Source organism: Hordeum vulgare, chromosome 5H (genome assembly GCF_904849725.1).
Source record: "Hordeum vulgare subsp. vulgare chromosome 5H, MorexV3_pseudomolecules_assembly, whole genome shotgun sequence".
Classification (NCBI taxonomy): domain Eukaryota; kingdom Viridiplantae; phylum Streptophyta; class Magnoliopsida; order Poales; family Poaceae; genus Hordeum; species Hordeum vulgare.
Genome location: NC_058522.1, coordinates 62,084,697 through 62,099,462, shown reverse-complemented (window position 1 = coordinate 62,099,462; position 14,766 = coordinate 62,084,697). Strand labels below are relative to the sequence as shown.

Genomic DNA, 14,766 nt, shown 5'->3' with positions numbered 1-14,766 from the left:
ATTTCCCCTTTTGAGGGTGAAAGCTAACTATCGTTGAAAGTGATACTTCGGTTGAGAAAGCATTGTAAATACTACTCGCCCACATATGCTTTGCCCAATCACACACCCATCATAAGTTATTTTATGCGCTAATATGAAAAGCTCATGAGTTACCAATACAACACACATCCATATGTACATTTTCCGAAAGCTAATCTGAATTGCACATATTAAGAGTAAGGATGAGAATGGCAACATTGACAGAATAAATAACAATCCGATAGAGCCATACATACTTAGTAACTTTAATGTCGCTGGCTGTATTTCTAGTAGAACAAGTGTTTTACAATTGCATGTAAACAGCTACAAATTTAAAATATTTTCCTGTATACAAAACTTGTACATGTTACTGATACACACATCCGAATCCTTGAGACGAAAGTTAATATGAGCACCATGTGAAGCCCTGTTCATTAGTTGAAGCCTATGACGGTGTATTGCCACGAACTTATCATCGTTCCTCTTTACTAAAAGTTTCATCCTTTCTAGCACTCTAGCGTTGAGCACGAAAAAAGTAACAAAATCAATGTCAGATTTTGTGCCCCGATAATAATCCAATACTATTGTTTTCAGATGGATGTCAAAACATGTGCTGGTAATGAGACCCCGGTATTTACGACGCCACAAATTGTTTTTCCATGATTTCTGGCACTGAAAAAAATCGGCAAACCATGTATATAAGAACTTCACAACAACAAGTAGATCAATAAAGAAGCCAAAGAAATTGTACTATCGGTAAAACGATCATCACCTGAATGTACAACTTCTCCAAGCACGGAAAGTTTGTCATCAATTCAATAACCATGTGCAAATTAAGAGTAGCCATACCAAGAACCAAACACTTGATTTTGCACGCCGCTGTTGCAAGGCCACGAATGCACGGTCCCTTCATCAAAGCATGAAATTCAAAACATTAGACAGTAATATACGTAATTTCTGTATATATGCAGTGAAATGCAAGTTATTAGAAGGTTGACAACAGTAAAAAAAATGAATAAGAAGATCAGCTACCTGATGATGACGAATATATGTGGAACCAAACACGAGCCTCGTGGAGTTGGTACAACCTAGGGTCTCCAACTTTGGCACGGAAAGCGCGGCTATATGCAAATCATGGTTGTGATCAAGATGGATTAATGTTTGAAGATGAGGGGCACTCTCGATAACGAGTTCCTCTATGGATGGATCTGGCGAATGATTATCGACTGCGATGGTTGTAAGGGTAAACGAATTGATCCGAGGGCGACGGGCTCCAGTGCACCGAATAATTAGCAAGAACTCGAGAGAAGGGCTGCGGGCAATCATGCTGTTGAGTGAGAAGTCCGAGAGGTAGACATAATGAAGAACGAGCTTTTTAAGCTGGGGGAAGTGAATCCCCTGAAGTGCGTCGTCCGCGAGTGTGAAATGTCCGAATTTGGCAACACAGAGGGTGGGCGAGAAGCGGAAGATTAATGCCGGCACCGGCACCGGCTGCCAGTTGTGCCACCGCCGACGGTAGAACTCAAGCTCCTTGAGTTTATCCAGAGTGGAGGACAGGAGACAGGCGTCGACGGCAGCATCGTTGTCCATGTCCGTGGACAATTCTGGGCGAATGGAGAAGCGGTGGCAGACGCCTTGGTGGGAGGAAATTATGCGTTGTAAAACATCACCGAGTTTACCATCACCGAGTTCAGCGCAGTCGATGTTGAGAGGAAGAGAGCGCCAAAGGGGACGCCAGCGTCTCGCGAGGATCTGCGTGCGGCCGCGTTCCTTGATGGGGAGGAGCGAGATAATCTTACGGAGCATGTCGTCGGGGAGGTCGCTGAGGTTTCTGATGTGGTGGAGATCTCGTCCGTGTCCGCATCCATCGTGTTCAGCCGCTCCGGGATCGGGCGGTGCCGCCGGTGGTGCCGGAGCCGGATAGCGCTCGACCTCGAGTGCGGCTGACTTCCTCTTCCGGGTAGCCGTACTCCTACTACTACGGCCGGCCTCCATCTGTTTGTCAGAGATCGGCCCTGAGGAGAATTAGGTTCTATGGTGGAGCTCGGGATTGGAGGACTGGGAGGGGAGGCTAGGGCCAGATGCGGAGCGGACGAAGCAACCTCGATCGCTTCTGAGGAGAGTGTGTGTTTGACACTTTGACTGCTGGCTTAGTACGATGGATGACAGACCAACCCCATAAATAGAAAACTGGCGGACGTGAGTAAATGGAAAGGTGACATGAGCAATTAGAAACTGCCTAATGTGACATGTGCCCTTGACGCTGCCAGAACCCCGCTGCTCAACAGCTAGCATGTTTTTCAGAAAAAAATAGTACTGCCTCAATCTCAAAATAAATGTCTTAAACTTAATACAAATTTATACTAGAGCTAGTATAAAGTTAAGACAATTATTTTAGAACGGAGGGCGTACGTCGACACCTGCACCTTTAATTTAGTTTGTTGCGGAAGAGAAGATCGTGTCAAAGGTCGCGACAGTAAGAGCATCTCCACCCGTTCGGGTTCGCGTTCCTCGTTCCAAAGATCGCCCGAAAGGGTTTAAATTTTTTTATTAAATCGTCCCAAATTCGGCAAAATCCCAATCAAATTCAAACGAAATTCATAGTTTCGTTAAAATTTATGCAAAAACTGAAATTAAAACATAACTAAACATTAAACTAAGCTTGAACTAAGCTAATGCTACCGCCCGCCGCCGCCTTCTACATGCCGAGGAGCTTGTAGAAGTTGGTGTAGTCGTCGTCGCCATCGTCGTCGTTGCCACCCGCTCCGCCGCCATCCTTGCTGCACCCTTGCCCTAGGTCGCCGAGCCGAATGGGTTTCGAAAGCGCCGGCGCCTCCTCGCCGCTCTAGTCAAGGATGACGATGACACCCTCCTCGCGGCCACGTCGACGGGCGGCGATCTCCTCCAGGGCGCAACACTGGCGTTCCATTTCTTCCCGGATGTAGTCTTCCCGCGTCCATTTCAGGGCGGCCTCGTCGGTGGCGACCATGGCGGGGTGCTCCTGCTCGACGGGCAGGAGCCCCGGCTCCGTCTTCGGCTTGACGAGGCGGGAGGAAGCGTCGGGCTCGTTGATGACGATGCCGGCGCTGCGTGTGCGCCGCCCTAGCAGCGTCTCCTACAGCTCCGGCTTTACGAGGAGCAACGCCAGCGATCCGGAGGAGCGGGAGCGGGACGGGACGACGAGGACGTCGCCGTCTCCATCCTCACAGGCGTCCAGGAGCTGCCGCGGTGGTGGGAGAAAGCTGGCGGCGGAGGGTAGTTGTACCTGGGCGTGTTGGCGCCCTCGATATGCTCGAGGACGGCCTTCATGGTGCGGCCGGGGACGCCCCACCAGTGGCGCCGCCCCTCAAAGTTGTGCCGGCCAGTGGGCTCGACCCCGTTGGTGGCGGCGTGCTAGTTGGCCGGACGACGTTCGAATAATGTTGTCCACAGCGCATTGTTGTCGAGGGTGTACCGCGGGAGGTTGCACGAGTCCTCCGGCAGGCCGGACCGGATGCGCGCAATCCCAGCCCGTCGCTCAGCTCCGATGGCTTGTGGTGGCACTGGCACGCCGCCGACGCTTAGCCTCCAAGACCCCGATTCCCGCATGTCAGGCGGCGCCCGGTACTCCGCCTCGTAGAGGTGGCGGGCCTCGTCCTCGCGGAGGTGCAGGCGGCCGAAATCATTGGCGACCGCTCCATTGCCGGTGTAGTGTTTGACCATCATTCTTGGGTGGGAGAGGGAGAGAAGGCGCCGGGGGTGAAGAAGAAGAGGAGAGAGCGTCGACGGGGGAGGTGTGTGAGCACCGGCTGGGGGTGGGTCGCCTTAGATAGCCGTGGGCAGGCCGGCCTGCAGAGCGACGTCGTGTGAACGCTTGGCAAGAGCCGACGGGTCGTGCTCACGGGGACGCGCGTCGCCGCACCTTCACTGCTCGTCCGTAAATCAATGTAAGGCTGACTGGCGGCGCAACCATCACATTGATTCCCTCGGGAAATGAGGCGATGAGGACGACGACCGCGCGGCCACTTGCTGACTCGGCGGGCCCAACGTTTTTTCGCGCCAAAAACGTTTCCGCCAGCGCCCCCGGGCGATCCCGCGATGGGTTCGGCCTGGGACCGCCGGAGCTTGAACCGCCCGTAAACTAAGCTTGAACTAAGCTTAAACTACCGCTGCTGCCCGTCACTGCCGCTTTCTCCATGCCGAGGAGCTTATAGAAGTTGGTGTAGTCGTCGTCTCCATCGTCGCTGTTGCCACCCACTCCGGAGCCGTTCTTACTGCACCCCTGCCCTGGGTCACCGAGACAAATGGGGTACGAAAGCGCCGGCGCCTCCTCTCCACTCTCGTCAAGGATGACGATGACACCCTCCTCGCGGCCGCGTAAACGGGTTGGGATCTCCTCCAGGGCGCGGCATTGGCGCTCCATTTATTCCCGTACGTAGTCGTCCCACGCCCATTTTAGGGCGGCCTCGTCGGCGGCGGCCATGGCGAGGTGCTCCTGCTTAACGGGCAGCAGCCCCGCCTCCGTCTTCGGCTTGATGAGGCGGAAGGAAGCGTCGGGCTCGTTGTTGATGCGGGTGTTGCGTGTATGACGCCCCAGCGGCGTCTCCTGCGGCTCTGGCTTGACGGGGAGCAACGCCGGTGATCTGGAGGAGCGGGAGCGGGAGCCGGACGACGAGGACATCGCCGTCTCCATCCTCCTCGGCGTCTAGAAGCTGCCGCGGCGGCGGGAGAAATTTGGCGGCGGAGGGTAGTAGTACATGGGTGTGTTGCCGCCCTCGCTGTGCTCAAGGACGGCCTCCAAGGTGCGGCCCGGGATGCCCCACCAGAGGCGCCACCCATCGGAGTTGTGCCGGCCGCGAGGCTCGACCCCGTTGGTGGCGGCGACCTAGTTGGCGGGACGGCATTCGAATAACGCCGTCCACAGCGCGTTGCTGTCGGGGGCGTACCGCGGGAGGTTGTGCGAGTTCTTCGGCATGCCGGACCGGATGCGCACAATCTCCGCCCGTCGCTCAGCTCCAGTGGGCGGTGGTGGCACCGGGACGCCGCCGGCGCTCAGCCTCCAAGACCCCGGCACCCACATGTCTGGCGGCGCCGGGTACTCAGCCACGTAGAGGAGGCGGGCCTCGTCCTCACGGAGGTGCCGACGGCCGAAACCGTTGGTGTCCGCTCCATCGCCGGCGTAGTGTTCGACCATCGTTCTTGGGGAGGAGAGGGAGAGAAGGCGCCGGTGGCGAAGAAGAACAGGAGAGATCATCGGCGGGGAGAGGTGTGGCCACCGGCGGCGGTGGGTCGCCTTATATAGTGACGGGCGGGCGGGCACACGGAGCGGCGGCGTGTGAATGCATGGCAGGAGCCGACGGGACGCGCTTCGCCGCGCTTCACTGTGCCGCCCGTCAATCAATGGAAGGTTGACCGACGACGCAGCGTTCGCATCGATTCCCGCGGAAAACGAGGCGATGAGGACGACGATCGCGCTGCCACTCGCTGAATCGACGAGCCCAATGTTTTTTCACGTCAAAAATGTTTCCGTCGGCAGTGTTTTTTCACGCCAAAAATGTTTCCGTCGGCGCCCCCGGGAGACCCGCGTTCATCCAGTTCTGACAGTGGCGATGGTATGAGAATTGAGAAGGGCATGCATGGCTTCCTCCACGGGTGCTTCTTTTCTGTTCCATATTTCATGTCAATTGTTGCTTCCTCCATCTTCCTCTCTATTTTTCATCGCTCCCCAACAATGCATCATCCAGTTCTCCATCAAATCAAAAATTGAAGATGAAGACCATCAACCAAACCGGAGTTCCATATAGCCAAGAATCCGGCCAGGGGTAGATATTCATCATATATATAACAACGATAACGCTGAAGATATTGCCTCGCAGATTTGAACAACAAGGGACGAAACCATCAATTTCTGTTTAGGCCAGGGGGTGTAGAGATTAAGAGCATCTTGAATTGAAGATTTGGAGATGTAAACCAGGAGATGTAAAAAAGTTACATCTTCAAAAAAGAGGCAATTCCAACGGATGATCTAAATTTGTGATGTGGAAGGGCAACTCCAACAAATGATGCAAATGCAGATATAAAAGTAGTTGAACTTGGGGACCTTCTTCAGCGGCATGGTGGCGGCGGGGTGGCAGCGGGCGAATCGAGGCGGGCGGCGGCACTGGAACCGTATGGTGGGTGAGGCAGCAGTGTGGTGGTGCGGGGCAGCGGGGCTGCTGGCTAGGCGCCTATGCTGGGATGCGCGGCGACGGTGCTATGGGTGGGGCAGGCGAGCGGGGTTGCTGGCGTGATGGCGGTGCGGTGGTGCGAGGTGGCGTGGTGGGGACCTGGGGCAGAGTGGGCGGAGCGGCGACAGGGATAATCAATCGGCGGACACCTCGACCGTGTCGAGGAAATGGGCCGATTCGCGGCGTGTGATAGTGGCCGGTGATCGAAACGCAGCGGAATCGACGGCGGGGGTCGTGGAGGGGGCGGATCTGGCGTGGGGCGATGGTGGCGTGGTGCTGCTGACGGAGGAAAAGAATGGGGTTGAGGAAAGAAATTGAAAGGGCGGTTTGCAAGGGGCTGGCGTTTTTACATCTGCTGTAGGTGGAGATGTATATTTGCATCGCGAGGTCTTGTATTTTACATACACTAGTAGAAAACGGGCCTTTGGCCGGGACCCTTTAGTCCCGGCCTGCCTCTGGGCCGGGACTAAAGGCCCGGCCACGTCGTCCCAATTCTCATATCCTTCCTCGAGGCTTTAGTCCCGGCCCGTAAGGAACCTTTAGTCCCGGTTCGTGTTCCAAACCGGGACTAAAGGGCTACGCGGTGGGCAGCCCGCATGTGCGCCACCTTTAGTCCCGGTTTGTGTCTCAAACCGGGACTAAAGTCCTCTGCCTATATATAGCACAGCCCCCCCCTCCCCTCTTCGTTGCATTTTTCTTGGATGGAGGATTGTGGGTGGGTGCTTGCTCTCCACTTTTTTTGATGCACTAGAGGTGTTTGTTGAAATGTGTGTTAGAGCGATGCCGCTTCAATTCACCGAACACAACTACGATACCAAATGCCCGAGCCACGCTTAAACCTCTTCCTCTTTATTTCTACTTATTCTAAAAGGTTAGCAACTATATTTCCTCGTTTAGACCGTGCGGTACTAATTTTTAGGATCGTGATTGTATTTGATATACTGTCGTATAACGCAGATGAGCCATCCATGGATGTACGGTGATCGACGCACAGCCGCTTACAGAGAAGGCGTGCATTCTTTTCGAGATGCAGCCGATGCGAACAAGCATGGTGGTGGCTATATGTTTTGTCCATGTGTTGAATGTCGGAATGAGAAGGATTACACTTCCTCAAGAGTCATTCAGAGCCACCTGCTTCGGTCCGGTTTTATGTCAGGCTATAATGTTTGGACCAAGCACGGAGAAAGAGGGGTTATGATGGAAGACGACGATGAAGAAGAAGAGAATGATGATGACAACTACCGATTTATGTTCCCTGAGTATGCTGATACCGCAATGGAAGACAATGAAGAAGAAGATCAGAATGAAGAATGGGAACCAGATGAGCCCGCTGATGATCTTGGCCGGGTCATTTTTGATGCACGGCGAGGTTGCGACACAGAAAAGGAGAGGTTGCAGTTCGAGCAGATGTTACAGGACCACAACAAATTGTTGTACCCAACTTGTGAAGATGGCCAGAAGAAGCTGGGTAGCACACTGGAATTGCTGAAGTGGAAGGCAGAGACCGGTGTGACTGACTCATCATTCGAAAAGTTGCTGGTACTGATGAAGAAGATGCTTCCAAGAAAGAACGAATTTCCGCCAGCACGTACGAAGCAAAGAAGCTTGTCTGCCCTCTAGGATTAGACGTGCAGAAGATACATGCATGCCCTAATGACTGCATCCTCTACCGCGGTGAGAAGTACGAGAATATGGATAAATGCCTGGTATGCACTGCATTGCGGTATAAGATCAGAAAAGATGACCCTGGTGATATTGAGGGCGAGCCACCCAGGAAGAGGGTTCCTGCCAAGGTGATGTGGTATGCTCCTATAATACCACGGTTGAAACGTCTGTTCAGAAATAAAGATCATGCGAAGTTGTTGCGATGGCACATGGAAGATCGTATGAAAGACGATAAGTTGAGGCACACCGCTGATGGTCGGCAGTGGAGAAAAATCGAGAGAGAGTTCCCGAGATTTGCAGCTGACGCAAAGAACTTATGGTTAGGTCTGAGTACAGATGGTATGAATTCTTTTGGGGAGCAGAGTTGCAGTCACAGCACCTGGCCCGTTACTCTATGTATCTACAACCTTCCTCCTTGGTTGTGCATGAAGCGGAAGTTCATTATGATGTCAGTGCTTATACAAGGTCCAAAGCAACCCGACAACGATATTGATGTGTACCTAAGGCCATTAGTTGATGAACTTTTACAGGTGTGGGCCGAACCAGGTGTACGTGTGTGGTACGAGCACAAACAAGAGGAATTTGACCTTCGGGCATTGCTCTTCGTAACCATCAATGATTGGCCTGCTCTTAGTAACATTTTAGGACAGTCAAACAAGGGATACAATGCATGCACTCACTGTTTGGATCAGACAGAAAGTATATATCTCGACAACTGTAGGAAGAATGTGTATCCGTACAATCGTCGTTCTCTTCCGCCCAAGCATCCCTTAAAGAAAAAAGGCAAGCATTTCAATGGCAAGGCAGAACCCCGGGGGAAGCCTGTCATCCGTACTGGTGTTGAAGTATTTGATATGGTCAAAGATTTAAAAGTAATCTTTGGAAAGGGTCCTGGCAGCCAACCTGTTCCTAACGGCCGTGATAAGCGCGTACCCATGTGGAAGAAGAAATCTATATTTTGGGAGCTACCCTACTGGGAAGTCCATGAGGTCCACTCGGCAATCGACGTGATGCACCTGACGAAGAATCTCTGCGTGAATATTCTAGGCTTCCTGGGCTTGTATGGGAAGTCAAAAGATACACCGGAAGGACGGGAGGACCAGGAATGTCATAAAGGAAGAGATGGCATGCATCCAGGGCGGTTTCAAGGGCGTGCCATCTACGCTCTTACTAAGGAAGAGAAGGAAATGTTCTTTGAAGTCCTGTTCAGTATCAAGGTCCCGACTGGCTTCTCGTCGAATATAAAGGGAATCGTAAATATGAAAGACAAAAAATTCCAAAACCTAAAGTCTCATGACTGCCACGTGCTTATGACGCAATTGCTTCCGGTTGCATTGAGGGGAATTCTACCGGGAAATGTTCGCCTGGCAATTGTGAAGGTATGTGCATTCCTCAATGCAATTTCTCAGAAGGTAATCGATCGAGAAAGTCTATCAGGGTTACAGATTGATGTGGTCCAATGTCTGGTCAGCTTTGAGCTGTTGTTCCCGCCATCCTTCTTCAATATAATGACACACCTCCTAGTTCACCTAGTCGAAGAGATTAGAATTCTCGGTCCTGTGTTTCTACACAATATGTTCCCGTTCGAGAGGTTCATGGGAGTCTTAAAGAAATATGTTCGTAACCGTGCTAGGCCAGAAGGAAGTATCTCCAAGGGCTATGGAACAGAGGAGGTCATTGAGTTTTGTGTGGACTTTCTTCCTGACCTTAAGCCGATTGGTGTTCCTGAATCTCGGTATGAGGGTAGGCTGACAGGAAAAGGCACACTAGGAAGGAAAGAAAAAGTATGTATGGACGGGCATTCTTTCTCTCAAGCACACTACACAGTTCTACACAATTCCACCGTGGTGGCTCCGTATATCGTGAGACACAAGAATATTCTACGCTCCGAAAACCTGGGGAAGGCTGACTCTTGGATTAAAGGGGAACACGAGAAGACTTTCGGCAGTTGGTTGTAGACACATCTCATGAATGACGACACCATTGAAGATGAGCTGTACTGTTTGGCCAGGCCACCATCTTCGACTATATGTACTTTCCAAGGATATGAGATAAATGGGAATACATTTTACACGGTTGCCCAAGATAAAAAGAGCACCAACCAAAATAGTGGTGTCCGCTTTGATGCAATAGACGAGAATGGGCACTGTTTGGAAACATATTAAGGGTACATAGAGGAGATATGGGAACTTGACTATGGACCTACTTTTAAGATCCCTTTATTTCGGTGCAAATGGGTGAAGCTGACAGGAGGCAGAGTAGTTGTAGACCAAAAGTACGGCATGACAACAGTGGATCTCAACAATCTTGCGTACATGGACGAACCATTTGTCCTAGCCAATGATGTCGCTCAGGTTTTCTATGTGAAGGACATGTCTACATTAACGAGAAAAAGAAATCAGCAAAAGAAGATATCGTCCGATGAGCCAAAACGGCACATAGTTCTTTCAGGGAAAAGAAACATCGTGGGACTAGATGACAAGACAGACATGTCAGAAGATTATAATAAGTTTCATGAAATTCCGCCCTTCAAAGTGAAAACTGACCCAAGCATCCTACTGAATGATGAAGATTCTCCATGGCTACGACCCAGAAAAAAACAGAAATAATAGATAGGAATATTGGTGCAATAATGTAATAATGTATTAAACCTTTTATGTAATGCATGTATGGAATGTACTAAATTTCAAACACTTTTCATTTTCATAGTATCCATGTAAGAGATGAGTTCTCGTTCGAAACCCTGATACTTCAAGAGAGATTGTCCGTTTTGTACACGAAGTGCATCCAGTTGTTGTCGTAGCCCTCTCAACTTTTTAACACATGCTATGTGGGTGAAATGATGATAGCATGCCAACTTTCAACATTTTCAGAGTTCATTTGTAGTGCTTTTCAATTTCAGGGTCAACTAGCTCAAAAAAAATAAGTAAATGCACGAAATATATCAAATGAAGTCAGAAATTGTTGAAATTTTGTGGTGTGCCTTTGAATGGTGCATTTTGAACACACAAAAAGTATGGAGTTCAAATAAGTTCAAAAAAATGAAACCCCTTTGTAAGAGATGAGTTCTCGTTCGAAACCATGATACTTCGAGAGAGATTGTCCGTTTTGTACACGAAGTGCATCCAGTTTTTGTCGTAGCCCTCTCAACTTTTTTACACATGCTATGTGGGTGAAATGATGATAGCATGCCAACTTTCAACATTTTCAGAGTTCATTTGTCGTGCTTTTCAATTTAAGGGTCAACTAGCTCAAAAAAAAAAAGTAAATGCACGAAATATATCAAATGAAGTCAGAAATTGTTGAAATTTGATGGTATGCCTTTGAATGGTGCATTTTTAACACACAAAAAGTATGGAGTTCAAATAAGTTTAAAGAAATGAAATCCCTTTGTAAGAGATGAGTTCTCGTTCGAAACCCTGATACTTCGAGAGAGATTGTCCGTTTTGTACACGAAGTGCATCCAGTTTTTGTCGTAGCCCTCTCAACTTTTTAACACATGCTATGTGGGTGAAATGATGATAGCATGCCAACTTTCAACATTTTCAGAGTTCATTTGTAGTGCTTTTCAATTTCAGGGTCAACTAGCTCAAAAAAAATAAGTAAATGCACGAAATATATCAAATGAAGTCAGAAATTTTTGAAATTTTGTGATGTGCCTTTGAATGGTGCATTTTGAACACACAAAAAGTATGGAGTTCAAATAAGTTCAAAAAATCATTGCAGAACATATGACCAAATTAATACAAGTTCATCATCACATTAAAGTCAAAGAACAGTAGTGATCAAATGTTATTATTGCAAAAAATAAATACATAAAGTTCTCTCATAAAACAACGTACAACTATGTAAAACATTTAAATGCAACAACAAATGCGATCAAAATCGCAACTAAGGTAACAATTGACCCAACAGTATAATGATACCAAGCCTCTAATATTCCTAATCTTCAAGCGCATTTCATCCATCTTCAAGCGCATTGCATCCATCTTCAACCGCATCGCATCGATCTTCATCTTGCGATCATCGATGACATCGGCGACATGCAACTCCAGTTCCATATTCTTATCCTAAATTATTTTCAATTTTTTTTCAAATATTTGTTTTCTTTTTCAACCAAATTTAACTTCTCGACAAGAATTTTTATGTGGGTTGGAATTTCCGGTTCACATACCTCCTAGATTAAAAAAATATATGTCACATTGGTCGTCATAGTTGTCATAGATACTAAATAAAACAAATAGTTATAAAAGATAATATATACCACATCCGAATCATAGACAGGACGAGGGCCGACGGAGGCGGATACCAAAACCATCGCACTATATAATAACAAAAAATAATGAAAGCGAGTAATTTATACAAGTATGTATCTAAATCATACAAGTAAGATTTTTTTGATTTTAAAAAGAAGATAAGAACAAGAGGCTCACCACGGTGGTGCTCGCAGTTGGTTTGCATGGCCAAACCTAGACAAATATTAAGGAAAATGAAGCTTGGAGGTCGAGTTTGGAGAGGAGAAAGCTTAAATAGAGTGGCTCGGGCATTTCATCGAACACGTCATGTGCATGAACTAGGGTGGCAAGAGCATGGCATGGTCACACTTCAACAACCAAAAAACAGGGGATATGGCGGGCAGGGGCGAGGGCTTATATAGGCAAAACCTTAGTCCTGGTTCTTGCCACGCCCCGGGACTAAATGCCCCTGCTTCCTACCTTCTTGTCCGCCGAAAAAGGGCCTTTAGTCCCGGGTTGTGGCTCCAGCCGGGACTAAAGACCCCCTTTAGTCCCGGTTGGAGCCACGCCCCGGGACTAAAGGTTCGTGTTTCCCGCCTTCTAGTCTGCCCGAAAAAGGGTCTTTAGTCCCGGGTCGTTGCGCCACCCGGGACTAAAGGGGTCTTTAATCCCGGATCGAGCCCCGAACCGGGACTAAAGATCCACCTGTATAAGCGGGAGTTCGAAAATTTCGAACCCAAATCGTCCATTTTCTCTTCTCTTCCTCTCGTTCTCCTGCCCGGCGCGGCAAGCGACGAACTCGACGACGCCGTCAGGCTGCCCGCCGTCCTGCTCGCCGCCGCCTGCCGTCCTCCTCGCCTTCGCCGTCGTCCTGCTCGCCGCCGCCGTCCTCCTCGCCGCGCGCCGCCCTCCTCGCCGCGTGTCGCCGTCCTCCTCGCCGCGCGCCGCCCTCCTCCTTGCTGCGCGTCGTCGACACCCCCGGCCGGTAAGCCCCACGCCCCCTCCTCCCCAACACTCCAGCCAGCACAAGCAAAGAAGAAAAAGGAGAAGAAAGGAAGAAAAAGGAGAAGAAAGGAAGAAAAAGGAGAAGAAATGAAGAAAAAGGAGAAGAAAGGAAGAAAAAGGAAAAGAAAGGAAGAAAAAGGGAAGAAAGAAAGAAAAAGGAGAAGAAAGGAAGAAAAAGGAGAATAAGAAAAGGAGGAGAAGAAAAGAAGAAAAAGGAGAATAAGAAGAGGAACAATAGGAGAAGAGGAGAGGAGACGAAGTAGTAGAAGAATAGGAGAAGTAGAAGTAGAAGTAGAAGAATAATAGGAGAAGTAGAAGTAGAAATATAATTTTGCTATTGTATATGCTTAAGTGTTAATAGTTTAATTTTTTTTATTGTATATGCTTAAGTGTTAATAGTTTATTTTTAGCAAGAAAATTAATAGAACTAGTTTAATTTTGCTATTGTATATGCTTAAGTGTCCGGGACTGGGCTCCGCCACGCTGGTATTTTAGAGTTTAGGTTCTAGCCAAGACCCGGGACTAAAGGTACTCCTATATAAAACGAGCCTTCGAAGTTTCCAACCCCTCTTATATAGTTTGTTAGTTTATTAGTTAATCAAATGTCCGTTTTTTGCAGAACTATGGATCCACATATCAGGAACCTCGAAGAGGAAGAACTTCTCGAAGATATAATCAAAGACGGCCCCGACGTTGAACTAGCCGAATCTCCGACGTCATATCTAAACGACTCCGGATATGGAATGGAGGTCGAGCGACACGAAGATGAAGCCGATGGGGCAGGAGATAGGTCCAATGACGGAGAAGGTGATGATAGCTCCACTGATGGAGAAGCCGGTGGAGAAGCCGGTGAAGAAATAATAAAGTCCGGCGAGGTATACATATGAAGTTCGACAATCACTTGTAATATGTGAAAAATATTGGAGATAGCTCTATATTGTATACATATACATTCATTTGATGAATGTTTCTCCCTCTTAGGCCTCCACATCGAGCAAATCTACGAAACGAGGCCCGACTAGAAAGTTGGATGCACAGACGAATTACACCTTTGAGGTGATAATGCCTACGGGCGAACCCAAGCTTCCTAAGAATGCTGCTGACACATTCAAGAAGCAATGCGGAGTTCTCGTTAGGGATCACGTCCCGATCAGTGTTCGGGAGTGGAACAAGCGCAAAGGGGCAGCCGATAGTGACTATGTCGCCGAAAGGTACAAAGATAATCTTTGGAATGATCTCATGTCACATTTCAACCTGCCAGAATGTGAGAATGAAGACGCCACAGATAAACTGAGGGCCAAAGTCAAGCAGTGGACTCTAAAGAAGATGGCCGAACTATTCCGTAGCAGGAAGAAGAAGCTATGGAAAAACTATCTGGAGACCAAGAAAGTGCCAGTATTCGAGGGGTATCTAGCCAAGCAGGCGAATCACTTGAAGGAATTTCAAGAGTACAAGGAGTCAGAAGATGCCCAAGCATTATCAGAAAAGAACAAGATAAATGCAGATAAGAAGAAATATCACCACAAGCTGGGGCCTGGGGGCTATGAGACTGCCATCCCAAAGTGGGGAAAGAAAGAGCAAGATCTGATAGATAAAGGCGTCGTACCTGAACCACTCCGTGATGAGTGGGAATTGAG

At 48.9% G+C, this 14,766-nt stretch overlaps 1 protein-coding gene across 1 annotated transcript; it reads right to left on the bottom strand.

Annotated features, from left to right (window-relative positions):
- Positions 1-275: 275 nt before the first annotated feature.
- On the bottom strand, positions 276-2,065 carry LOC123397826 (FBD-associated F-box protein At5g60610-like). Its single transcript, XM_045092358.1, has 3 exons — positions 1,051-2,065; positions 791-925; positions 276-690 (listed from the first exon to the last, which is right to left on the bottom strand). The coding sequence occupies exons 1-3, from the start codon at positions 2,011-2,013 to the stop codon at positions 343-345; spliced, it is 1,446 nt and encodes a 481-aa protein (XP_044948293.1). The 5' UTR covers positions 2,014-2,065; the 3' UTR covers positions 276-342.
- Positions 2,066-14,766: the final 12,701 nt, after the last annotated feature.